Genomic DNA, 27138 nt, shown 5'->3' with positions numbered 1-27138 from the left:
GCGTCTGCTGTTGCCACGGTGATGAAAATAAATACAACTGACTGACAGATTCAACAGCCAATCGTATCCAGTAATAAAATGACGTATCCTGTTACAGCAGGTTACCCGACATCTTTTACAACGTTGAACTCGCTGAACAAACTTGGGAAGTTTAAATGTTTTATTTAGTTTTCAGCCTTTCCATAAAAACAGTTGGAATAATTTTTTGAACGGTATTTTTCTGTTTGTCTACTTATATATTTTTAATTCCGAGCGCCTGCCGAAGGTGGCAGGTGGATTTAATTAGACGTTAATTAAGCTGCTTCCGGATTTCGGTAAGTGTGTGGAGCGCAGTTTTTATTCCTAAATTGATCTCGGAGCGACTTGATATAAATGTACTTGTTAAGAACTGAAGGGTATTTGAAGCTATGGTGGATCATGTGTCACACCGTGAGATGCTGCGTATTATTCCACAAAGCTCAGGTATTTTGTTAAACAGAATTTCCTCATTGTCCCATATGTCCTGCTGGAGTTGTTAGAAAATCAGTATGTCATTTTCCCAAACGATTATTTTATTTGTTTTTTTAGACGAAATAAACCTGTAGAGCGCAAGAACCAATATGTGCCTTAATATTAGGCACACTCGTACAGTGCAATTAACAGCTTTGTCAAGGTTTTCCTGTTGACTTTCTCTGTATTTTATAGTCTATTTAAACATTAAAAGTGGAAAATAATCTATGAGCCAATCAACAGAAATCATATGAAATCACTTAAGTAATTCCAAAACAAAAGGGAAAAAAATAGATTTAGTTTTGTTACCAGTTTCTTAAATATCTGCATTTGCTGCTTGATTTATTGCTGTTTGAATACCTGCTGCTTCAAATCTGCTTGAAATAGGTTGGTAAACATTTGTAACTGAGTTTAACTTCTTATAACTGACTTAATTGTTACTAATATTTTAACTGGACTCAATGTTGTACACTGAGACTAGTTTAAAGTGCTTATTATGTAATATTGAATGTTTTTGTGGCTTTGAACCATGGGTGCAATTTGGTGGGGGATGGGGGGCATATCCCCCCCACCTTTTCAACCGGGGGGGGGGGGCAGAATATGGTATGTCCCCCCCCACCTTCTTACTTATATGTGTGTACTTGAAACATGCTATGCCAGTCTTATGTGCAAACCATGTCAGTCTTATCTGCAATACCATGTCAGAATAGTATATCTGTTTCTGCAACATTGTATTTTTAGCAGCATTGACTTGTTTACAACACGTGTTTCTTGTTTGTCACATTCGGAATTTTCTGGGACTGCATTTGCCCAGATTTGAAACCAAAAGTAGTTGCCTCTAGGGACTAGTGTCTACACATAAGTATCAATGGACCATATGCTAATTTACTAAATTCTGAAAGTTAGAAAAGGAAATCAGAAAAGCTATCTGGGACCTCAGAAAGCCCATCTGCAATTATTGCTTGATCTCCAAAAACAGTCTATGCAAGCAAAATTATGTTCAGTATGAGTGTTGTCATCAGTGCCACTTCAAAAATTAAATTCATGATAAGTAATTTATCCTAAACCTATGATCTGTTGTTTTTTTCAAACTTATACAAAAACAAATCTTAAGAAAAAAAAATACAGTATGCAATAGTTAATAAATGAAAACTCAACCTATCATTCTTTTTGAGTTCTACACATGTGGTGATACCTTATTTACACCAGAATGTTAATAAAATCAATGCTGGCTATTCTCAGAATAAAGTACTTATATCCACAGTTTCAAATTGCATAAGTCAAATGGTGTCCACTTTATGGTCTTCTCAAAACATTAAAATTACTGTTCTTTGTCCCCCCCCAATTTCTAGTTCTAAATTGCTCCCTTGCTTTGAACAGTTCTAAACAATTACAAAATGGGTTGAAATGGATTTAAATGGGTGGAATCCAGTGTGAGATAACTGGGCCTCATTCACGAACCGTTCTTAAAGGACCTGTCACACCTTGACGATTTAGCCAGTGTATGCCGACCGTATTAAACGCTGGCGTACATCCAACATGTTATGTTTTTTGTAAGTTGAAAGCAGGCTGTTATACATTGTAATATGCCAAGTACCTCAAAAAAAAAAAAAAAAAAAAATTGGGCATGCTGAATATTTTCAACACATGCTACCATGTGACTCATACATACATGTGGGACATAAGTTGAGGTAAGTTATGTGATTGTTGACACACATTTCTTTTAATTTACTCATAAGTTGAAATAAGTCCATTAATGCTGCCCATAGATTGATTGAAAGCTGCATCTTCATGAACAAATCTGTTAAGTCCTGCTTATGACATTTTTAACGATGATTGTGGCATTCATGAATGTTTTCCTATCCAGGATTTGTTCTTAGGTAAGAACAAATCCTATGAACACTTAAGAGTACTCTTACACACATCTCAGTGCTGACATGTTGTCACACTGGATGCATTGTCCACTTATGTGAAGGTCATTAAAATACTATATTACAGTGATATGTCTGTGATATCTATGTTCATTATTATGTTACTTTTAGGTAATGTACAGAGTATGTTTTATATTAAAAAATTAAATGTACGCTATAATCAGTAATAGCCCCATTCAGTTAAGTGAAGTTATTTCTTATTTATTCCACTTGTAATATCAAGTTTAGAATATTGGACTCAAGTTAATATTTTTCTAAATCTGAACTTAAAGCTATCCACTGTCTTCACTAGTTGTGGTAAAAGATGCACATGGTAATGAGGTGATGGTCTAGTGGTTAAGGCATTGGGCTTGAGACCAGAAGATCCTCTGTTCAAATCCCAGCCAGACTGGAAAATCACTAAGGGCTCTTTGGCAAGGTCTTTAATCCCCTATTGCTCCCGTGTGTAGTGAGCGCCTTGTATGGCAGCACCCTCGCATTGGGGTGAATGTGAGGCATTATTTGTAAAGCGCTTTGAGCTTCAGATGCAGATGCAAAGGCACTATATAAATGCAGTCATTTACTTTCAGTTTACAAGGAGATGGGATTCAACAACTTAAGAACACAGCTGCAAATAATTTTCAATTTTAATTTATTTTCATTTATATAGCGCCAAAACACAACAGAGTTGCCTCAAGTTGCTTCATGCAAGTAAGGTCTAACCTTACTAACCCCCAGAGCAAGCACACAGGTGACAGTTAAGGGAAAAACTCCCTCTGAGGGAGAAACCTCAAGCAGACCAGACTCAAAGGGGTGACCCTCTGCTTGGGCCATGCTACAGACACAAATTACAGAACAATTCACAAAATGAATATATAATTTAAATAAATAATTTTTGCAGTTTAACAACATGTTGATAAATCTGACGTAGAGTTTTCGTAAGAACTTCTTAGGGACATCTTAAGAAGGAATCTAAGAATACTCTTAAGATATCGCTGAATGAGATAAGATAAGAAAAGCCTTTATGAGGCCCAATGTTCTTAAACTGGTTTTCAAACTGCTCTAAATTAATTGATGTTTGCAGGTTAATTGCAAGATACATTTTGCAAATTTGCTTTAAATATCCTCACCTATAATCAGACTTTGGGTAATATACTGAAAGAATAAGATTGTGAATACAAGCGGTGGAAATGAGATTTCTCCTTCAGGTATCTGTGGGTTACACTCCTGCACTCGGCGAGAAGCTCGGCTATTGGGGAGGAACTCTGAGTAGAGTGGCTGCTTCTTCAAATCGAAAGGAGCCAGCTGCTGTGGTTCGGGCATCTGGTGAGGATGCTCCCTGATCGTTTCCCTAGGGAGCAATTCCAGGCACGATCAACTGGGAGGAGGCCCCGGGGAAGACCCAGGACACGCTGAGGGATTGGGAATCTCCTGGGAAGAGTTACAGTAATTGGCAGAGGATAGGGGAGTGTGGGATGGGCTGCTTGGTCTGCTGCCACCACCCAGATAAGCAGCAGAAAATGGCAATTAATAGTTGGATGGTCTTAACTGCATAAATGAGTCTCATGATAGGGTTTTAGTCAGGAATATTTGCCATTTTTAAATGGTTCTAAACCAGTTATAAGATGTTCTAAAATTATACCAGGATAAATGTAATATCTGGTTTTAAATGGTTAAACATGAAGGATATTTCATGTTTTAAATGTGATCTAAATTTTTTTTTGCAATGGCTTCAAATCTTTCTAATCCAAATGAAAGATTGTTTGTAGTGTCTCTTAATTTGTGTTGGCATGGTTATAACTATATTAAAATGGTTTTACACTGATAAGCTAATGATAATATCTTTTAAGGAATGTTATGAGCAATTTTAATAGTTTTTAACCAGTTATGAACTGGATATTAAAAATCATTTTATAGCTTTCGATTTTGGTATTCTGTTTGGTCAAAATGAATTATTTTTAGACTTTGAGAAATGTTTTTTTTTTTTTTAAAGATTAAACTATACTCAAAACTAACTGTACTAGTTCTACAGTTGGTTGTCAAGATGCAATTTATTTATTATTGAATACGGTGACATTTGAATAACTGAGTAATTGGTTAATAAACCGCTGTTTTTGTCCTTTATGCTTGTAAATTAGGTGTCTGAAGTGTTAAAATAGCCATGAAAATACAGAAGTATATTTAACTGTTTATGTTGTATGCATTAATGTTTGAAGTTTCTGCAGATAAGCATTTAAAAAAATGAACATTGCTGTCTCACACGTTAACTGCATATTGAATCACTTTCATACAACAGGTTAAAGCTGCTCTATTAGTTTAATAAAATCTCTGACAGATATGGAGGAGTCCAGTGACCATGACCTGTACTCCGTGTATGAGTCAAACAGCTACTCCTGGGTGGATCACCAACAGCAGGGTCTGGACGATGTGGATAATGTGGAGTGTCTCAGAAGGAAGATCAAATATTACTTCATGAACCCCTGTGAAAAGTACCACGCACGTGGCCGTAAACCCTGGAAGCTCATGCTGCAGATCATCAAAATTGCCATCATCACCGTTCAGGTAGTGATCCCAGATGTGAGCTGAACCATTCTGACTGTGCTGTGTTGCCATCTGATAATTAAATATTTTATTTCTGTAAATCCACAGTTGGTGAGTTTTGGGCTGAGCAACCAGAGGGTTGTCACTTTCAAGGAAGAAAATCTGCTGACGTTTAAGCATCTCTTTCTGAAGAATTACATTGATGGGAGTATGGACACGTATGCCGTGTACAGACAGGCAGATGTTTACGATCACATCGACTACATTATTAAAGAGGTAAACGCATGTCAGCTTCTTATGTTCCGCTAGTGTTTATTATTGCATAAGTGGTCAGTGGTATATTCTGAATAATTGGGCCACAGTTCATGTCGTCTTTGGCCACATGCCCTTCTTGATGGCTTGATGGAGATCATCTTGTGATTTCTCGGCTCTCTTCGGGAGAGGTGATGGTTTGGATCAGGGGCAGGCAACTAGCTGATGCAGGTTTTTCTTGTGACTGATGACCACAGCAAGTGGTTGTACTGATGAGGTTGCCCCCTCATTTTGAAGTTCTGATCATCTGCACCGCCTTGGCCCTTAGTAGGACCGTAATGGCCACCCCTCCTCTGGATGTTAAAGAAACAGGTTTGTGGTCAGAGGCTGTTCAATTTTCCAAGAAATCCCTTGGACAAGTACCGTTTCCCCCATTTTGTGTGTGCGTGTGTGAAAAGTATTCACAGCGCTTCACTTCTTCCATATTTTGTTGCAGTCTTATTCCAAAATGGAGTGAATTAATTTTTCCCTCAAAATTCTACTCACAACACCCCATAATGACATTAATTTTTTTTTAAGTGTTTGCAAACTCATAAAAAAAAAACTAAGAAATCACATACCAGGTGATTTCACTGGTTAGCATCCTTTTTGAGCAGATGGATCAGTTAATTGGTGAAATCACCTGATGGAGTGGGTGGTTACAGAGAGAACCTGCACCTTCTTGGCTCTTTCTGGAATCAGTTTGAGAACTCTGTTCCAGAAGGTTCTCCCCTCTCCACAGGAATGCTGGAGCTCTGACAGAGTGACCATCAGGTTCTTGGTAACCTCCCTGACTAAGGCCCTTCTCTCCTGATTACTCAGTTTAGATGGGCGGTCAGCTCTAGGAAGAGTCCTGGTGGATCTGAACTTCTTCTATTTATGGATGATGGAGGCCACTGTGCTCATTGGGACCTTCAAAGCAGCAGAAATGTTTCTGTACCCTTCCCCAGATTTGTGCCTCGAGACAATCCTGTCTTGGAGGTCTACAGACAATTCCTTTGACTTCATGCTTGGCTTGTGCCCTGACATGCACTGTCAACTGTGGGACCTTATATGTAGACAGGTGTGTGCCTTTCCAGATCATGTCCAATCAACTGAATTTACCCCAGGTGGACTCCAATTAAGCTGTAGAAACATCTCTAGGATGATCAGTGGAAACAGGATGTACCTGAGCTAAATTTTGAGCTTCATGGCAAAGGCTGTATGCTTATGTACATGTGATTTTAAATTTGCAAAAATCTCAACTTTTTTTCACATTGTCATTATGGAGTATTGTGTGTAGGTTTCAGGAAAAAAATGAATTTCATGCATTTTGGAATAAGGGTGTAACATAAAATGTGGGAAAAAAAATGAAGTGTTGTGAATACTTTCCAGATGCACTGTACATAGCAGCTTTATTCTCTCTCTTCTGTGTTGTTGTGTTGAGTCCTCCCACTCACTCCCCTCGGGACGCAAACTCACGATCTCCGGCATGGGAGGTGGACGAAGGTCAAAACACGGGCTCTGGCTCTGTGTCCAGAGAGTCCTATTAGCTATTAGAGTGAGGCTTATGACTCATCACAACAATGATTTACTCTTAGTCACATGGAGAAAATGTCTGCTACTCCCTTTATCTCCCAGTGTCTTCCTCTTTTCTGTCCCCCAAGAAAAAAAGATTCCCCCAAACAATAACACTGTTACACAACTGACATTTTGCACTGCAGATGTGGTGAGGGAGACAGCTAGGACAGTACTGGGTATGGCATCTGGACAGTGGAAGGAAGACAAGGAGACTTGGTGGTGGAATGAAGAGGTCCAGGAAAGCATAAGGAGAAAGAGGTTGGCGAAAAAGTCCTGGGATAGTTGGAGAGATGAAGAATGTAGACAGGAGTACAAGGAGATGTGGCGTAAGGCGAAAAGAGAAGTGGCAAAAGCGAAGGAAAAGGCATATTGCGAGCTGTACAAGCAGTTGAATAGTAAGGAAGGACAAAAAGGACTTGTACCGATTGGCCAGACAAAGGGACAGAGCTGGAAAGGATGTGCAGCAGGTTAGGGTGGTAAAAGATGCACATGGTAATGTGCCGATAAATGAGTGTGTGCTGAGAAGGTGGAGGGAATATTTTGAAGAGCTGATGAATAAAGAAAATGAGTGCGAGAGAAAAGGTTGGATCATGTGGTGAGTGTAAATTAGGAAGTACAAGAGATTAGTAAGGAAGAAGTGAGGGCTGCTATGAAGAGGATGAAGAATGGAAAGGCAGTTGGTCCAGATGACATTCCAATGGAGGCATGGAAATGTCTAGGAGAGATGGCAGTAGAGTTTCTAACCAGATTGTTTAATAAAATCTTGGAAAGTGAGAGGATGCCTGAGGAGTGGAGACAAAGTGTGGTGGTTCCTGTTTTCAAGAACAAGGGTGATGTGCAGAGCTGCAGTAACGACAGAGGCATAAAGTTGATCAGCCACAGCATGAAGTTATGGGAAAGAGTAGTAGAAGCTAGGCTTTGAAAACAGGTGAAGATTTGTGAGCAGCAATATGGTTTCATGCCGAGAAAGAGCACTACAGATGCAATGTTTGCTCTGAGAATACTGTTGAAGTACAGAGAAGGCCAGAAAGAGTTACACTGTGTGTTTGTGGACTTAGAAAAAGCTTATGATAGGGTGCCAAGAGAAGAGCTGTGGTATTGTATGAGGAAGTCTGGAGTGGCAGAGAAGTATGTTAGGGTAGTGCAGGACATGTACAAGAATAGTGTGACAGCGGTGAGATGCGCAGTTGGAATGAGACTCATTCAAGTTGGAGGTGGGATTACACCAAGGATCAGCTCTGAGTCCTTTCTTGTTTGCAGTGGTGATGGACAGGTTGACAGATGAGATCAGACAGGAGTCCCCATGGACTATGATGTTTGCAGATGACATTGTGATCTGTAGTGAGTAGAGAGCAAGTTGAGTCTAGCCTGGAGAGGTGGAGATATGCTTCGGAGAGAAGGGGAATGAAAGTCAGTAGAAGCAAGACTGAGTACATGTGTGTGAATGACAGGGAGCCCAGTGGAATAGTGCAGTTACAAGGAGTAGAAGTGGTGAAAGTAGATGAGTTTAAATATTTGGGGTCAACTGTTCAAAGTAATGGAGAGTGTGGTAAAGAGGTGAAGAAGAGAGTGCAGGCAGGGTGGAGTGGATGGAGAAGGGTGGCAGGAGTGATTTGTGACCGAACAATATCAGCAAGAGTGAAGGGGAAAGTTTACAAGACAGTAGTGAGACCAGCTATGTTGTACGGCTTAGACAGTGGCACTAACAAAAAGACAGGAGGCACAGCTGGAGGTGGCAGAGCTGAAGATGTTGAGATTCTCTTTGGGAGTGACGAGAATGGACAAGATTAGGAATGAACATATCAGAGGGACAGCTCAGGTGGGACGGTTTGGAGACAGTCAGAGAGGCGAGATTGAGATGGTTTGGACATGTGCAGAGGAGGGACCCAGGGTATATAGGGAGAAGGATGCTGAGGATGGAGCCACCAGGCAGGAGGAGAAGAGGGAGGCCAAAGAGGAGGTTTATGGATGTGCTGAGGGAGGACATGCAGGTGGTTGGTGTGACAAAGGAAGATACAGAGGACAGGGTGAGAAACGATTGATCTGCTGTGGCGACCCCTAACGGGAACAGCCGAAAGACAAAGAAGACGACAACACAACTGACTTTTTGGATGGAACAAAAGTCACTAGAACTGTTGCTAGATCAGATTTTTAGCCTCTAGTAAAGATCAAAAAGTCCTTAAATCTAGAGACAGTTGTTAAATTGGTGATTCTGAGACAGGATGTGGTGGTGCAAATTCAAAATAAAGGCTAATCAATTTCATCTGTGGCTTTTGGTGCACCATTTCACAGAAACATGCCATTAATGCACAACAAAGATGCAAAGCAACACATGCCTGAGTATTTTCCACATTCATTTTTTTTTTTATTTCCAAATGTAATCACCAATATTTAAGTAGTAACTGTAATTTAATTACAACCCCCGCACCCCTTCCAGCCCAGCAACTAATGCGTACAGTTGCATTTATTTTGTAACTAGTTGGGGGTGGGGATGTATGGGTTAATACTGTTCAAGGGTTATTGTCACTTGGGTAGAGATGCACTTTTTCTCAGCCCTCTATAGTTTTGGTGATGTGACTAACTTCCCTATTCCTTGTTCATGCATCAGTGTAAATCATTGCTGGAGTTTGTGTATTTAGCTGATGTTAACGGAAAAGCTTATAAACTTACTTGGACTCTGCCCATGTTGTTTGAATCCATTTCGTCTTGTAGACTGAGTGCATACGTCAGCTGTAAATTGTCTTGTACAAACATAATGTCAGGTTATCTGTTTCTCTCCAGTACGGACTTCTGCGTAACATCACAATAGGGAATCACGCATATGATAAAGACGATGGCCTGTACACCCCGCTGTTGATGTGTCAAGAGTACTTCAGGAGCGGTACCATCTATCCCGGAAATGACACCTTTGAAATTGATGCCCAGGTGGAAAGGGGTACATGTGACATTTGTTTGCTCCAATTTAGAAATTTAGAAATTCTAATTTGAATTCAGTTTTTGCTCAGATATACACTCAACAAAAATATAAACGCAACACTTTTGGTTTTGCTCCCATTTTGTATGGGATGAACTCAAAGATCTAAAACTTTTTCCACATACACAATATCACCATTTCCCTCAAATATTGTTCATAAACCAGTCTAAATCTGTGATAGTGAGCACTTCTCCTTTGCTGAGATAATCCATCCCACCTCACAGGTGTGCCATATCAAGATGCTGATTAGACACCATGATTAGTGCACAGATGTGCCTTAGACTGCCCACAATAAAAGGCCACTTTGAAAGGTGCAGTTTTATCACACAGCACAATGCCACAGATATCGCAAGATTTGAGGGAGCGTGCAATTGGCATGCTGACAGCAGGAATGTCAACCAGAGCTGTTGCTCGTGTATTGAATGTACATTTCTCTACCATAAGCCATCTCCAAAGGCATTTCAGAGAATTTGGCAGTACATCCAACCAGCCTCACAACCGCAGACCACGTGTAACCACACCAGCCCAGGACCTCCACATCCAGCATGTTCACCTCCAAGATCGTCTGAGACCAGCCACTCGGACAGCTGCTGAAACAATCGATTTGCATAACCAAAGAATTTCTGCACAAACTGTCAGAAACTGTCTCAGGGAAGCTCATCTGCATGCTCGTCGTCCTCATCGGGGTCTCGACCTGACTCCAGTTCGTCGTTGTAACCGACTTGAGTGGGCAAATGCTCATATTCGCTGGCGTTTGGCACGTTGAAGAGGTGTTCTCTTCACGGATGAATCCCGGTTCACACTGTCCAGGGCAGATGGCAGACAGCGTGTGTGGCGTCGTGTGGGTGAGCGGTTTTCTGATGTCAATGTTGTGGATCGAGTGGCCCATGGTGGTGGTGGGGTTATGGTATGGGCAGGCGTCTGTTATGGACGAAGAACACAGGTGCATTTTATTGATGGCATTTTGAATGCACAGAGATACCGTGACGAGATCCTGAGGCCCATTGTTGTGCCATACATCCAAGAACATCACCTCATGTTGCAGCAGGATAATGCACGGCCCCATGTTGCAAGGATCTGTACACAATTCTTGAAAGCTGAAAATGTCCCAGTTCTTGCATGGCCGGCATACTCACTGGACATTGTGCTAGGACCAATTTTATTCACTTTATACATGTTTCCCTTAGGCAGTATTATTAGACAGCATTGCTTAAATTTTCATTGTTACACAGATGATACCCAGCTTTATCTATCCATGAAGCCAGAGGACACACACCGATTAGCTAAACTGCAGGATTGTCTTACAGACATAAAGACATGGATGACCTCTAATTTCCTGCTTTTAAACTCAGATAAAAGTGAAGTTATTGTACTTGGCCCCACAAATCTTAGAAACTTGGTGTCTAACCAGATCCTTACTCTGGATGGCATTACCCTGACCTCTAGTAATACTGTGAGAAATCTTGGAGTCATTTTTGATCAGGATATGTCATTCAATGGGCATATTAAACAAATATGTAGGACTGCTTTTTTGCATTTGCGCAGTATCTCTAAAATTAGAAAGGTCTTGTCTCAGAGTGATGCTGAAAAACTAATTCATGCATTTATTTCCTCTAGGCTGGACTATTGTAATTCATTATTATCAGGTTGTCCTAAAAGTTCCCTGAAAAGCCTTCAGTTAATTCAAAATGCTGCAGCTAGAGTACTGACAGGGACTAGAAGGAGAGAGCATATTGGCCTCTCTTCATTGGCTTCCTGTTAAATCTAGAATAGAATTTAAAATTCTTCTTCTTACTTATAAGGTTTTGAATAATCAGGTCCCGTCTTATCTTAGGGACCTCATAGTACCATATCACCCCAATAGAGCACTTCGCTCTCAGACTGCAGGCTTACTTGTAGTTCCTAGGGTTTGTAAGAGTAGTATGGGAGGCAGAGCCTTCAGCTTTCAGGCTCCTCTCCAGTGGAACCAGCTCCCAATTCAGATCAGGGAGACAGACACCCTCTCTACTTCTAAGATTAGGCTTAAAACTTTCCTTTTTGCTAAAGCTTATAGTTAGGGCTGGATCAGGTGACCCTGAACCGTCCCTTAGTTATGCTGGTATAGACTTAGACTGCTGGGGGGTTCCCATGATGCACTGAGTGTTTCTTTCTCTTTTTGCTCTGTATTCACCACTCTGCATTTAATCATTAGTGATTGATCTCTGCTGCCCTCCACAGCATGTCTTTTTCCTGGTTCTCTTCCTCAGCCCCAACCAGTCCCTGCAGAAGACTGCCCCTCCCTGAGCCTGGTTCTGCTGGAGGTTTCTTCCTGTTAAAAGGGAGTTTTTCCTTCCCACTGTCGCCAAGTGCTTGCTCACAGGGGGTCGTTTTGACCGTTGGGGTTTTTCCGTAATTATTGTGTGGCCTTGCCTTACAATATAAAGTGCCTTGGGGCAACTGTTTGTTGTGATTTGGCGCTATATAAATAAAATTGATTTGATTTGACATGTCACCCATTGAGTATGTTTGGGATGCTCTGGACCGGCGTATACGACAGTGTGTACCAGTTCCTGCCAATGTCCAGCAACTTCGCACAGCCATTGAAGAAGAGTGGACCAACATTCCACAGGCCACAATTGACAACCTGATCAACTCTATGCAAAGGAGATGTGTTGCACTGCATGAGGCAAATGGTGGTCACACCAGATACTGACTGGTATCCCCCCCAATAAAACAAAATTGCACCTTCCAGAGTGGCCTTTTATTGTGGACAGTCTAAGGCACACCTGAGCACTAATCATGGTGTCTAATCAGCATCTTGGTATGGCACACCTGTGAGGTGGGATGGATTATCTCAGCAAAGAAGTGCTCACTATCACAGATTTAGACTGGTTTGTGAACAATATTTGAGGGAAATGGTATTGTGTATGTGGAAAAAGTTTTAGATCTTTGAGTTCATCTCATACAAAATGGGAGCAAAACCAAAAGTGTTGCGTTTATATTTTTGTTGAGTGTAAGTAGTGATGAGTCATCAAGGTCAAAGTTTATGCAGCAAAAATTTGTGATAACTTTTTCCCGTTCTGGTTTACAGAATGCTTTACAATGTATCCGACAGATCGGCAGCCTTTGAGAGACGTACTCCCTCATTTGGAGCTGCCCTTTCAAAGGTTTGTAAAGAATTGTTGAATGCATGTCAACATTCATAAGGTAACCTGAATTGAGAGAAACTTCTGTGCAATAAGAGCCAGCTATATATGTTGATAATTACACCCCAAATGAGAATAACTGGACGTATGGAAATATGGATTTGAAGCAAGATATTAAATGCATTTACAACTTGAAGCAAAAGGCTGCAGCTTAAAGTAGTAGAATAGAAACTCCTGTGACAGTGTCTCATGATGGCAAATTTATTTCTTAAAGCTAGTTTTTGTGCTGTGTGTAATGTCGTAACTCTATTAGTTCTTGTACCTGCTGTTTCTTTCAGACTACTTTCTGTCACCATCACATTTGTCCTCAAAGCCATAAATTTGCAGACTGTCCGGCATCGAGAGTTACCGGACTGCTACGACTTCAATGTCATCGTATGTCACCTGATTCTTTTTGAACAGCGGCGGCTCGCATCATAACTCATGTTGTCCCAGTAGTCATATGACATGTGATCAAGTCCCTGCTGCCACGCCCACATACAGCATGCCTTAGAGGTCAAAACACAGCGGAGCTCATGAGATCATGTGCAGTTTGTGCTTGTCAGAGATGGGAAACAAATCTCAGTGCATGAAAGTAAAAAAAACTTGAATAAAAGAATGTATTCACAATCAGGCCCACAAGTATTTGGACAGTAACACCGCCACGGTGAAGTTGAAACGATGAGATGTTTGTGGTGTAGACTGTCAGCTGTATTTCAGTGGGTTGGACAAAAACATGACATTAACTATTTTGGAATTATAGCCACTTTATGAAAACCCTCCATTTTCAGAGTTCATAAGTACTTGGATGAACTCAGTGTTACTGATAACAAATCGCATACAAGGAAGAGACTAGTGAGGAGAGACTATCTGTAGTTCAAATTTCATATTGTCAAAAAGAAAATGCTTCTCCATCCAGACAGAAAAGCCTAGAACTCCTTTAGAGTTGTCATGGGTGTCGTGGTGGCTTTCCTCACTAGTTTCCTCCTTCTGCACGCAATTTTTGACAACTTCCTCTCCTACTGTCCAAGACACATTCAGTGACTTGCATCCATCCTGACCTCTCCATAAAACAAACAAAATACCTGGCTGTAAAAGGTGCCTTTTGTGTTAACAATAATCCTTATATTTAGTTTGAACAAATACTTATAGCCTCTGAAAATGGTGTATAACAAAATAGCTGTTTAATTCCTCAATCAATTCAATCAATCAATTTTATTTATATAGCGCCAAATCACAACAAACAGTTGCCCCAAGGCGCTTTATATTGTAAGGCAAGGCCATACAATAATTATGTAAAACCCCAACGGTCAAAACGACCCCCTGTGAGCAAGCACTTGGCTACAGTGGGAAGGAAAAACTCCCTTTTAACAGGAAGAAACCTCCAGCAGAACCAGGCTCAGGGAGGGGCAGTCTTCTGCTGGGACTGGTTGGGGCTGAGGGGAGAGAATCGGGAAAAAGACATGCTGTGGAAGACAGCAGAGATCAATCACTAATGATTAAATGCAGAGTGGTGCATACAGAGCAAAAAGAGAGAAAAACACAGTGCATCATGGGAACCCCCCAGCAGTCTAAGTCTATAGCAGCATAACTAAGGGATGGTTCAGGGTCACCTGATCCAGCCCTAACTATAAGCTTTAGCAAAAAGGAAAGTTTTAAGCCTAATCTTAAAAGTAGAGAGGGTGTCTGTCTCCCTGATCTGAATTGGGAGCTGGTTCCACAGGAGAGGAGCCTGAAAGCTGAAGGCTCTGCCTCCCATTCTACTCTTACAAACCCTAGGAACTAAAAGTAAGCCTGCAGTCTGAGAGCGAAGTGCTCTATTGGGGTGATATGGTACTATGAGGTCCCTAAGATAAGATGGGACCTGATTATTCAAAACCTTATAAGTAAGAAGAAGAATTTTAAATTATTTTCTATAATTAACAGGAAGCCAATGAAGAGAGGCCAATATGGGTGAGATATGCTCTCTCCTTCTAGTCCCCGTTAGTACTCTAGCTGCAGCATTTTGAATTAACTGAAGGCTTTTCAGGGAACTTTTAGGACAACCTGATAATAATGAATTACAGTAGTCCAGCCTAGAGGAAATAAATGCATGAATTAGTTTTTCAGTATCACTCTGAGACAAGACCTTTCTAATTTTAGAGATATTGCATAAATGCAAAAAAGCAGTCCTACATATTTGTTTAATATGCGCATTGAATGACATATCCTGATCAAAAATGACTCCAAGATTTCTCACAGTATTACTAGAGGTCAGGGTAATGCCATCCAGAGTAAGGATCTGGTTAGACACCATGTTTCTAAGATTTGTGGGGCCAAGTACAATAACTTCAGTTTTATCTGAATTTAAAAGCAGGAAATTAGAGGTCATCCATGTCTTTGTAAGACAATCCTGCAGTTTAGCTAATTGGTGTGTGTCCTCTGGCTTCATGGATAGATAAAGCTGGGTATCATCTGCGTAACAATGAAAATTTAAGCAATGCCGTCTAATAATACTGCCTAAGGGAAGCATGTATAAAGTGAATAAAATTGGTCCTAGCACAGAACCTTGTGGAACTCCATAATTAACCTTAGTCTGTGAAGAAGATTCCCCATTTACATGAAAAAATTGTAATCTATTAGATAAATATGATTCAAACCACCGCGGCGCAGTGCCTTTAATACCTATGGCATGCTCTAATCTCTGTAATAAAATTTTATGGTCAACAGTATCAGAAGCAGCACTGAGGTCTAACAGAACAAGCACAGAGATGAGTCCACTGTCTGAGGCCATAAGAAGATCATTTGTAACCTTCACTAATGCTGTTTCTGTACTATGATGCTACAACAGTTGAAAATCTCCACCACACAAGCACATCTTATTTTATTTCAGTTCCATTGTTCAGAGCCACACTGATAATAAAATTGTCACTAACCAAATACTTATGAACCTGACCTATATGTGGGGGCTTTAGGATTACTGACTTTAGGTTATGTTAAGTGACTGTTGGCCTGTAATAATGCAAACTTTATTATTAACTAACTGGCTAATAGATCACCTTCAACAATGAGGCACACAGCGGCAGGATGAAGATTGACCTGGAAAATGATGTGGAGATCAATGAATGCAGAGACTGGAAAGTAACAGGAGCATGTAAGTGTTTTGGAAACTGAACACACACACACACACTGAACAGGTAGGCGATTGTGATTTCTTTGTGTGGAGAACAAGAGCTTTTAAACATTGTTAGATTTTGATTGGTGAATCCTTTTAAAATTTCAAATAAGTACCCATTGTTTCGTCTTCATTCAGTACTAGTCTGCGCAATCTAGAGGACACAAAAACTGAATCTGTCTGTGGAAAGCGATGGTAAAGTTGAACCTTTTAAACAAATCTGAAAACTGTTTTTCACCTTTGACAGTAAACTATACCACACTGCACTAAATATGCAAGAATTTCATGCCCATAAAATCACATCATGATGTTGTTGGAAGTTCAGTGTGTGTGTGTGCAAATTAATTTCTATTGTTTTAAAGATGAAGTTCTCACACAGCTGTATAAACTGCTTCATACATTTACTGAGCCGTGTACCTTAAAATGTCCTTCCAGCTGCTAGAAGCATATATCTGACGGTGCTGTTCGACTGCCTGATCATTGTAACGTGCATCGCCTCGTTCACATTGTGCACGCGCTCTGTGTTCACCGGGATCCAACTGCAGTTTGTAAGTAAACTTGAGTAAACCTTGAACTGCTTCATTTTGCTGACCTGCTCAGTATTTGTGGTTTGAAGGAAGTCAGGAATACTCTGTCCAGAAAGTCCTAAAAAAAACCAACAACCCAGAATTCAGGAAAAATCCTGAAAATTCTGATACCTGTGTTGTTAATATTGAGCACTTGTGCTTTAATGTGATTTTTTTTTTTTTTTTTTTTTTTTTTTTAACGGCCCACGACTTATTGGCCATTTTGTTGGTGTGGTTGGTAAAGTTAAACCTTACTTGTGTGAAGCGCCTTGAGGCAACTTTGTGATTTGATGCTATATAAATGAAAATAAATTAAAATGTAATTATTTGGTTGGCCCAGACTTAAATGATGTGTGTCTGCAGCCTTCTCAAACTGAAGTGAGCTCATCAAAAAACAAATCAGTGACAGATTTGCATTACCTCCCCACAACAGGAGTACACACTCCACTGCAGAAATGACGGTAAGGAAGTGCCGTGGTCGGACAAGCTGGAATTTGTCAACGGCTGGTACATCGTGATCATTATCAGTGACACTTTGACCATCATTGGTTCTATTCTCAAAATAGAGATTCAAACTAAGGTAATCACTGACACACATTCCAGTTTGTTTGCTGTTGTGCACTTCAATATTTTTTTTTTCCCCCTTTGTGATTTAAATTTGTAAAAATCTGCCTTTCTTTTAAGGTCCTCACGAGCTATGATGTGTGTAGTATTTTCCTTGGAACAGGCACCATGCTGGTCTGGATTGGTGTCATTCGCTACATGGGCTACTTCAGGAAGTATAATGCAAGTTCCCCCCCATATGATGTTATTTTGATTGCATTATTTGTGTATTTTTAAGCTTTGTTTATTTTGTGTATACTTGCAGATTCTCATTCTGACACTCAGGGCGGCATTACCCAATGTAATCCGTTTCATCTGCTGTGCTGGAATAATCTACCTAAGCTACTGTTTTTGTGGCTGGATCGTTCTCGGCCCGTACCACGAGAAGGCAAGGAACGCTGTGTAGCCCAGCCAGAATTTTTAACTCCAGGTTTTAATTTTAATGCATGACAGCTGAGCGATTAGTAACATAGGCTATTCTGATCCCACGTGTTTTAAAATGCACTGGCTCTGCTCTCGTTAGTTCCGGACGTTGAACACTGTGTCAGAGTGCCTGTTCTCCCTGATCAATGGAGACGACATGTTCCCCACCTTCAAGAACATGAAGAAGAAGAACATGCTGGTGTGGCTCTTCAGCAGAGTCTACCTTTACACTTTCGTCTCGCTCTTCATCTACATGATCCTCAGCCTTTTCATCACCATCATCACCGACACCTACGACACCATCAAGGTGACGTCACTGCACATTACTCTAGATTATCAATTCTACTATCTGGTTTCAACTGTGCAAGTTATTTTCAGTAATTTGACCATGATTAGCAATTGCTCCTCTGTCTACACACACACATGCAACACAGCACATTGGAATGTTCTCCACATTATACTAACCTTCTGACTTTATTTAGCATCAGCAGGAGAGTGGAAACACAACGACAGAGCTGCAACGCTTCCTGTCACAGTGTAAAGACCTTCCAAACTCAGGGGTGTTCAGACTCCAGGAGAACAAAAGTTGCTTCTGGAAGTGCTGCTTTGACAGGTGAGTTTTTAATGTGTGTACCAGACAGAATGTCACTGGTAGGACCGACCAGGGGTCACCTTCCCTGTTCCTGGAGGGCACCTGTCCTGCATGTTATCTAACTCTCCCTGTTCCACTCCAAGGCAGTTAACTCTTATCAGGTGTTCTTAGCCAATCAAGAGCTGAAAAACAGCACTTTTAAAAAATTAGGTGTGACTTGAGTAGGTAGACGTGGAGAACATGCAGGATGGGTGCCCCTCCAGGAACAGGGTTGGTGACTCCTGATGTAGACCAAGGTTTGATTCCTAGTCATGTCTTGTCTTCCCTTGGACAAGACGGTCACTTCATCTGCATCGTCTCACTTCAGCCAGCTGTAAGTGGCTACCAGATTTGGCTGGGAAAGTAACCTGTCATATAGATTGTAATCCTATCCAAGAGTTGTTGTCGAGTCTCACTGGCTCGACACTGTAGATTCTGGGGATAAGTATGGGTATCAGTGATTCTTAGTCATCCAGGTCTTGGTATCCAAGTAGGCTGAAGACATTTCACTCTTCATTGCATCAAGAAAAGCTAACTTTACTGAAGAAGAGTGAAATGTTTCAAGGCAATACTGCATTTTCTGGACTTTTGCATGTTGGGGGGGGGGGGGGTATATGCAAGTCATGCCAGAGTAAGTCTTTTTCCCCCCTTTATTATTGGCTCTATCACTTGGGAGTTTAGCGTTTTTGATTCCTGGAAAGTCTGACGTTGTTGATGACAATAATAATGCAAGACTTGTTCTTCCAAACTGCTCCTTTTCGTTCAGTGGTTTGTAATGTTTTGTTAATTTTGCTTTTGTTTTTCTTTTAAATGAATGAAATAAATCCTCAAATAAAAATAAATAAATAAATGAACACGACTGTGTGGACAAGTCACACTGGAGTATAAGTCATGGGATGTCCCAAAGTACTTTATTAAAAAAATAAAGCCTGACTTATCTCTGGAAAATGCACAAAAACAAATCTATTTGGACACTAGTACACTGGACCTAAAGTAAGAGCAGACGTGTTGTGATTATAGGCCGTCTGACTTGGCTGTGCTGCCGCATGAAAGCACTTAGCAACACTCATCTGATCAGGTCACTGGCACGAATTACCCTTGTAAACAGAATGACAATATGAGGCTGTCACAAGACTGCTTCTCATAAATCTGTTTTTATCTCTCCCTCCCTTTAGGTTCAAGAAGACACGAGAGAGGCTGGTGTCTGAGGCCTAGCACCTTTGTTGCAGAGGTACTACAGTAAATGAGTTCTGACGCTTTATGCACTTTATGCTGCTGCACTTTGGGGAATATTTGTAATCTTACACACAAATGTCCTTTTGGTTTGTTTGCAAATATTTGTCAAGAAATTTTGTGATTCTGCTTTCTTATTTGTGCTGGAAAAAAAAACACACCTGCTTGTGTTTGTCAAACTTGTTTAATGGTGAGAGCAGGTTTGATCTGAATGATGCACTGTGAAGGAACAGTGTACAAAAAAAGCTAAACACTTGAAAATGTACTTTCCAAGTCATAGCACTTGAGCTAATCTTCATGTTGTACAGTGAACATACAGAATTGAGGCTAAATAAAGTTGGATGGAAAATAAATTGAGGTTTTTATTTCTCCATTGGAAGAAGTTACATTAAAAACTGTAAAGAGTTTTTTTAAACCCACACAATCCCTCAAATCTTTTACAAAAGTAAAAATTTAGTTTGCAAATGTATATTCCAGGCTTAAAATAAAATAAAATCTAAAAACAATGTCAGCACAGAGAAATGGCTCCACCAGTTGACTGAAATGTGCACATCCAAGTCATGCTTCCCCAGAGAGTAATCATTTGATTCTGCTGGTCATTAATGCATACCATCTTAAAGATTTATTGAATTTGTAAGTAGACACAGATGAGCTAATGTCTTTTTTAATAGCACCTCTTCACTTACGATTATAAAATGAAGTGTGCAAAGTTCATAACCTCTCCACCACAAATCAAAAGTCTCTGGTCTTTCATAATCCCTGAATCGCATCAGTCCTGTTCGGTGGGGTGGGGAATCCCATAACCCACACTTGCACAAGAAGCTTGATGCAAGCTTGCAGAGCAGAAAAAAACTTTACTGGTGTCGAGGCCTTCAATAAAAGCAGTCTAGGGGGCACCACAAAGACAATGGCACTTACTCAGAGGAGAGAATAATGGAAAAACCAAGTCCAGAAGTCTTATGTGACGTGATTCCGGAATAACTAACCAGATGCGCATCTCCTGTGGTGTTAGCAGACAGGGAGACCATCTTTGCGGTGTCAGTCTGGTTTGGACTGAGTGACACCAGGGGGCAATGGCACTCTCTGTTCCTCCATCCTGTTGGCCTGGGAGCGAAGGATGAGACTGAAAAAATCCTCATCTGGTACAGTTGGTCCTTTAGATTCAGAAGGTGGAGCAGCACACCTCTGGTCATTCAGTCTGGAGCCCTAAAGACAAATAACTGATGTTTATACTTCTGACGAAGTACGGCTAAAAAACTGTTTGGTATCAAATTATAGGGTTATTTTGTAGTGTGTGTGTGTGTGTGTGAAATGTAGTCCTTAGTTTGTCAGGATGGTACGGAAAGCTGTGGTTTCATTAGGTTAGCGTATATGGCTAACAAAACACATTAACATGAACTGAAACTCCTCTTTAGATATAGATCCATCTTTTAGGTGCTTACAGTCTGAAATGCACAATAGCATGTTTGCTGAGTGCTTTTGTGAAACAGTAAACTACTCTTGTTATGCTTCAAATGGAAAATATGGCGTCAAACTCCTTTCTTGTTAACGAGTTGAATTGTGGCAGTTTCTGCTGCAGTTTTTCCATGCTTGAAATTTAACAGCAGTTGTTGAAAACCTGAGTTCTCGGTACAAACAAAGTAGAAAAACCAGTATGTCTTCATAATTTTAATAAGAACTTGGTACTAAAGCATTGATTCTTGTAACATTCCCTATATTGGAAGATTTACCATTGATTGTTTAAAAAGTGATTTACAGGCAGAATAAACACACACTGAAGTTCTCAACAGCATAGAAGTGGGAAAATCCATGTATGGAGCATCTAGCATGTAAAACTATTGCCACCTAATATATATGTTCACATTTGCCCAATCACAAAGCAGCTGTCTCTTGCCTGCAGAAAATGAAATGGCGCTGGCCGTGTGGGATACAATAAGGGACAACACCCGAATTTTCAAACTAAAATTTATACACCTTTATGTATTCTGCAAGACTGACTACAGTGGGCCATCATAGTTTGGCATAAATTTATCTGTAGATGGACGTCTTATCCCTCAAAAAAAAAAAGAAAAAAAAAAGTGGAGAGCAAAAATATGGTTTTTAAAACACGACCTGCTGGTGAACTAGCAGAAAGCTCTCAGCAAGCTATATTTATGAAGCTGCGCGAGATGAAACAGACTAATTTGTATGACTTGTGTTTAAATAAATCTGACACCAATCAATAACAAAATGCTTTTAAGTCCCGAAACCAATCACTGCAATCAGATCAGGACATCACTACGTGGCTATAACAAATGGTCACATGTAGATTATCACTGGTGGGCACAGATAACCAAAAAAATTTAGCTTTGATAACAGATAATCAGCTAACTGAAAAGTTATCTTTTATAAAGCTAAACCAATAAACCACCCAAAAATGTATTAGAAGCTACAGATAACAATAACTTCCTGTATTGTCTCAAGTACACTTGCAACTACTAACAAGCTGATTTTGAGTTTTAACACCACAATCACTTCTGGTAGCATCAAAGGCGACTACAGACCCAAACAATGAGTCAGCACTTCCGTCTCTGTGCACCCTGCCCACTGCTGGACGCTCCTGTTATACATAGCTTGCAGCAGTGAAGCAGTTGAGAGGAGTAGCGAAGCTCAACTCTCTACTTAATAACAGTGTCACCATGAGGTGGAGGTCTTGGAAAATAAAGCAGTGCTGTCTTATGGTTTGGTTTAATAAATAAACTTAATACTGACAGAGTAACTCCATTAATGTCAATTCTGTCATTTGTACAAGTTAAAATATAACATTTTAATGTTGAATAATGCAGTAATTCTGAAGTTTTGTAACAAACACAGACAGATGGCAAAGGATTATGGGTAAAATGTGCCTCCGCTAACAATGATTGGTTGACTCATCCAGTCGATGTAACCCGACACATTGTGAGGTGTGTTGGTGTTTACAGACAAATGTGTGCTTGTAAAATATGCCATTTTTTTATTTGTAAAAAAGGCATTAAAAAAAAGCCAAATTGTAATTAGATAACCATCTGATATAACCGGTGTCAAAATAAATAGAACAATGCCATGATCTACTGGTGCCGGGCGAATACTGCCATGAACACTACGGGCCAGTAGATGGCAGTAGAGACCGGGGATACGGAGAAAGATGGCGGTGCACAAAGATGCTGCGGCTCAGTTTTCCCAAAAACAATGTTTTGTGTGGCTGTTGATTGTATTGTTTTTTGTTTTTTTTGGTTGAGCTCAGTTTGTGTACATCAGGGGTGGCCAAGTTCGGTCCTCGAGAGCCACATTCCTGACACTTGTCTCCCTGCTCCAACACACCTGAATCCAATGAGACTCGTTAGCAGACTTTTAATGAGCCTTTCATTGGATTCAGGTGTGTTGGAGCAGGGAAACAATTAAAGCCCCTTTCACACTGGGGCTGCTCACAGTTGCTCCCTACTGCGCCATGACGACACCGAAAAACCGCGCTGTTTGGAGTTAATTGCCGGTTAATTACTGTGTCGGCTTGCGCCCGATGACGTCTCGTTGCGCTGCGAGTTTGGCTGCCAGGTGCTCCCCCTCACTCTAAACTTTAAATAGCCTCATTTTCTGCCTCTCATCCCGTCTGTTTTCTGAACACAGTACACACGTCGCTGCCCTTGGAAGTAGTGAGCTGTTTTTGCTGTCTGTTCTTTCCTTCTTTGACTGCGAGATGCGCGCGTGCACGAACCGTCCTTTAAAGCAAATGTGGAGATGTCTGGAGTTCAACTTGATGTTGACATGTCCTGGACCTATGTCCTTTTTTAACTGTGATGAGAGAGTTTGAGGAGAGAAAGGAACTAACTGCCTGCAGACAATTTTTTTCTTCTTTCCTCCTTTGACCGCGAGATGCGCGAACGAACCTTCAAGCGAATGTGGAGATGTCTGATTTCTATTTGATGTTAACATGTCCTGTCTCAGGACTTATGTCCTTTTTTGTCCCTTTTTTAACTGTGATGTGAAAGTTTGAGCAGAGAACAAGGAACTAATGCCTGGAGCCACACTCTTTTTTTTTTTTTTTTTTTTCTTTTAATTGTTCACATGTGCGCGCGTGAACGAACGTCCATGAGTGGACTAGAGATGTCTGGACTTTTTACTGGATATTTCTGTGATGATTATCACAGAAAGTTGGTTAAATCCATGGATACCGGATGCCGCGACTGAGCTAGCAGGCCGCTCACTTTATTGGAGCGACAGAACAGAATACTCTGGTAAGAGCCGCAGAGGCAGACTTTATATACATACATTAATAAGAACTGGTGCACAAATTCTGCTGTTAGCAGTTAAATGCAGGCCCTTTTATCTGCCACGGGAATTCTTTGTTGTGGTTACTGCGGTCTATATCCCACTGGATGCTAATGCTAAATCAGCACTCAGCTACATGCTAGCAGCCATAGAAAAACAGCAGACTGCTTATCTGGAGGGGATTTCATCCTGGCTGGTGATTTTAATCATGTGAACTTAGACTGTTACCCAGATTTCATCAGCATGTCAAATGTGTAACATGAGGGAAGAATACAATCCCTGGCAAAAATTATGGAATCACCGGCCTCGGAGGATGTTCATTCAGTTGTTTAATTTTGTAGAAAAAAAAGCAGATCAGACATGACACAAAACTAAAGTCATTTCAAATGGCAACTTTCGGGCTTTAAGAAACACTAAGAAATCAAGAAAAAAATTGTGGCAGTCAGTAACGGTTACTTTTTTAGACCAAGCAGAGGGAAAGAAATATGGAATCACTCAATTCTGAAGAATAAATTATGGAATCATGAAAAACAAAAGAACGCTCCAACACATCACTAGTATTGTGTTGCACCACCTCTGGCTTTTATAACAGCTTGCAGTCTCTGAGGCATGGACTTAATGAGTGACAAACAATACTCTTCATCAATCTGGCTCCAACTTTCTCTGATTGCTGTTGCCAGATCAGCTTTGCAGGTTGGAGCCTTGTCATGGACATTTTCTTCAACTTCCACCAAAGATTTTCAATTGGATTAAGATCCGGACTATTTGCAGGCCATGACATTGACCCTATGTGTCTTTTTGCAAGGAATGTTTTCACAGTTTTTGCTCTATGGCAAGCTGCATTATCTTGAAAAATGATTTCATCATCCCCAAACATCCTTTCAATTGATGAGATAAGAAAAGTGTCCAAAATATCAACGTAAACTTGTGCATTTATTGATGTAATGACAGCCATCTCCCCAGTGCCTTTACCTGACATGCAGCCCCATATCATCAATGACTGTGGAAATTTACATGTTCTCTTCAGGCAGTCATCTTTATAAATCTCATTGGAACAGCACCAAACAAAAGTTCCAGCATCATCACCTTGCCCAATGCAGATTCGAGATTCATCACTGAATATGACTTTCATCCAGTCATACACAGTCCACGATTGCTTTTCCTTAGCCCTTTGTAACCTTGTTTTTTTTTTCTGTTTGTGTTAATGATGGCTTTCGTTTAGCTTTTCTGTATGTAAATCCCATTTCCTTTAGTCGGTTTCTTACAGTTCAGTCACAGACGTTTCCTCCCATTCGTTCCTCATTTGTTTTGTTGTGCATTTTTGATTTTTGAGACATAGTGCTTTAAGTTTTCTGTCTTGATGCTTTGTCTTCCTTGGTCTACCAGGATGTTTGCCTTTAACAACCTTCCCATGTTTGTATTTGGTCCAGAGTTTAGACACAGCTGACTGTGAACAACCAACATCTTTTGCAACATTGCGTGATGATTTACCCTCTTAAGAGTTTGATAATTCTCTCCTTTGTTTCAATTGACATCTCTCGTGTTGGAGCCATGATTCATGTCAGTCCACTTGGTGCAACAGCTCTCCAAGGTGTGATCACTCCTTTTTAGATGCACACTAACGAGCAGATCTGATGTGATGCAGGTGTTAGTTTTGGGGACGAAAATTTACAGAGTGATTCCATAATTTATTCCTCAGAATTGAGTGAGTCCATATTTTTTTCCCTCTGCTTGGTCTAAAAAAGTAACCGTTACTGACTGCCACAATTTTTCCTGATTTCTTCTAGTGTTTCTTAAATCCAGAAAGTTGCCATTTGAAATGACTTTAGTTTTGTCATGTCTGTGATCTGCCTTTTTTTTTTTTTTTTTTTTACAAAATTAAACAACTGAAAGAACATCCTCCGAGGTCGGTGATTCCATAATTATTGCCAATAGTTGTACATTGCACTGTGTCTACTCTAACATCACAAAGGGATACAGAGCCTCTGTTCTCACACATCTGGGCCAGTCTGATCATCTGTCATTACTTCTGATTCCCGCATATCGACTTCTTGTTAAAATGCAGAAACCTACCATCAGAACTGTTAAGAGGTGTCCTGTGGACGAATCTATGCAGCTACAGGACTGTTTTGAACGGATGGGTCTCTGTTTTTTTAATGATGATATAAATGAATATGTCTCTACTGTGCTCTGCTATATCAGAATCTGTGTTGAAAATGTTGCCATCAATACACGCATCTGGACATTCCCTAACAGGAAACCCTGGATGAGTATGGAGGTTCACGCTCTACTGCGAGACCGAGATGCAGCTTTTAAATCAGGTGATACAGCATGGTACAGCTCAGCAAGGTACAATTTGAAAAAAATGCATTAGGCAGGCTAAAGCTGCATACAAGGCAAAGACTGAAGACCATTTTATCAACAGAGATCATTAGACATTGTCTCCCTGGCTGAGGAGCTCAATCACTTTTATGCCCGTTTTGAAACAAAAGGGCTTAACAACGGAGCTATTCCCCACCCCTCTGCCGACACAGACGATCTACTCACTGTTTCGGCAGAGGAGGTGAGGCACATCTTTAAGTCTGCTAACATAGAAAGGCAGAGGGGCCTGATGGAATTCCAGGAAGGGTGGTCAAAGACTGCGCCCGCCAGTTGGCAGATGTCTGTGTGGATATTTTCAACAGATCTCTCTTCAAAGGTACTGTACCAACTTGCTTCAAAACAGCCACCATCATTCCAGTGCCCATGCAAAGTAACATCAGAACCATGAATGACTACAGAGCGGTGGCCCTTACTCCTAGTGTGGCTAAGTGCTTTGAGAGGCTGGTGTTGAAGCATTTAAAATCTGTCCTTCCCCTCAATCTGAACCAGCATCAATATGCCTATAGGGCAAATAGATCCACAGACGATGCTATCATCACAGTTCTCCATACAGCTTTAATGCACCTCAACAATAAAGGGGCAAGTGTAAGAATGCTTTTTACAGATTACAGCTCTGCTTTCAACACAATTGTACCCAGTAACTTGGCCACAAAGCTCCTCAACCTAGGCCTTAGCAATATTTTATGTGCATGGATTAAGGATTTCCTGTCTGACCACCCACAGGCGGTCAGACTGGGCCCAAATCTATCCTCCAGTCTCTCTTAGCACCTGGCACACCACAAGGCTGTGTGCTAAGTCCGTTGCTTTATTCCATCTATACATATGACTGCATTCCCACCCATCCCTCAAATATGATAAAATTTGCTGATGACACTACAGTGGTGGGACAGATCTTCAACGGCAACGAGGCAGCCTACAGAGATGAAGTTGAAA

At 40.7% G+C, this 27138-nt stretch overlaps 2 protein-coding genes across 5 annotated transcripts in view; one reads left to right on the top strand and one right to left on the bottom strand.

Moving 5' to 3' along the window:
• The first annotated feature begins 118 nt into the window (after window positions 1–118).
• mcoln3b (mucolipin 3b) lies at window positions 119–19892 on the top strand. Of its 3 annotated transcripts, XM_034179511.1 has the most exons (15): window positions 119–314; window positions 3608–3725; window positions 4735–4961; window positions 5049–5216; window positions 9573–9726; window positions 12836–12911; window positions 13229–13325; window positions 15963–16062; window positions 16519–16631; window positions 17083–17229; window positions 17334–17435; window positions 17518–17640; window positions 17776–17982; window positions 18158–18288; window positions 19482–19892. In XM_034179511.1, exons 3-15 carry the CDS (start codon window positions 4737–4739, stop codon window positions 19519–19521), a joined length of 1683 nt encoding a protein of 560 aa, XP_034035402.1. In that variant the 5' UTR covers window positions 119–314; window positions 3608–3725; window positions 4735–4736; the 3' UTR covers window positions 19522–19892. The 3 variants fall into 3 exon arrangements, with proteins under 3 accessions (XP_034035402.1, XP_034035401.1, XP_034035400.1); XM_034179510.1 differs by lacking the exon at window positions 3608–3725 and having other exon boundaries at window positions 120–314; XM_034179509.1 differs by lacking the exons at window positions 119–314; window positions 3608–3725 and adding an exon at window positions 339–462.
• Window positions 19877–27138, bottom strand: part of LOC117518398 (G-protein-signaling modulator 2-like) — a 45059-nt gene continuing 37797 nt past the window's right edge. For both annotated transcript variants that reach the window (XM_034179507.1, XM_034179508.1), the window contains exon 15: window positions 19877–20745. In XM_034179507.1, coding sequence (XP_034035398.1) covers window positions 20578–20745 — 168 coding nt within the window. In that variant the 3' untranslated portion in view covers window positions 19877–20577. The remainder of the gene's footprint in view (window positions 20746–27138) is intronic.

The sequence above is a fragment of the Thalassophryne amazonica genome, chromosome 10 (genome assembly GCF_902500255.1).
Source record: "Thalassophryne amazonica chromosome 10, fThaAma1.1, whole genome shotgun sequence".
Taxonomy (NCBI): domain Eukaryota; kingdom Metazoa; phylum Chordata; class Actinopteri; order Batrachoidiformes; family Batrachoididae; genus Thalassophryne; species Thalassophryne amazonica.
The sequence above is the reverse complement of the archived record's forward strand: the minus strand, read 5'-3'. Positions and strand labels throughout refer to the sequence as shown.

Coding starts and splice junctions, on each gene's coding strand:
- mcoln3b (XM_034179509.1), top strand. CDS start 408: ATGGTGGATCATGTGTCACACCGTGAGATGCTGCGTATTATTCCACAA. Junction 16,063..16,518: donor CTGGAAAGTAACAGGAGCAT/GTAAGTGTTTTG, acceptor ATGTCCTTCCAG/CTGCTAGAAGCATATATCTG. Junction 17,436..17,517: donor GCTACTTCAGGAAGTATAAT/GCAAGTTCCCCC, acceptor GTATACTTGCAG/ATTCTCATTCTGACACTCAG.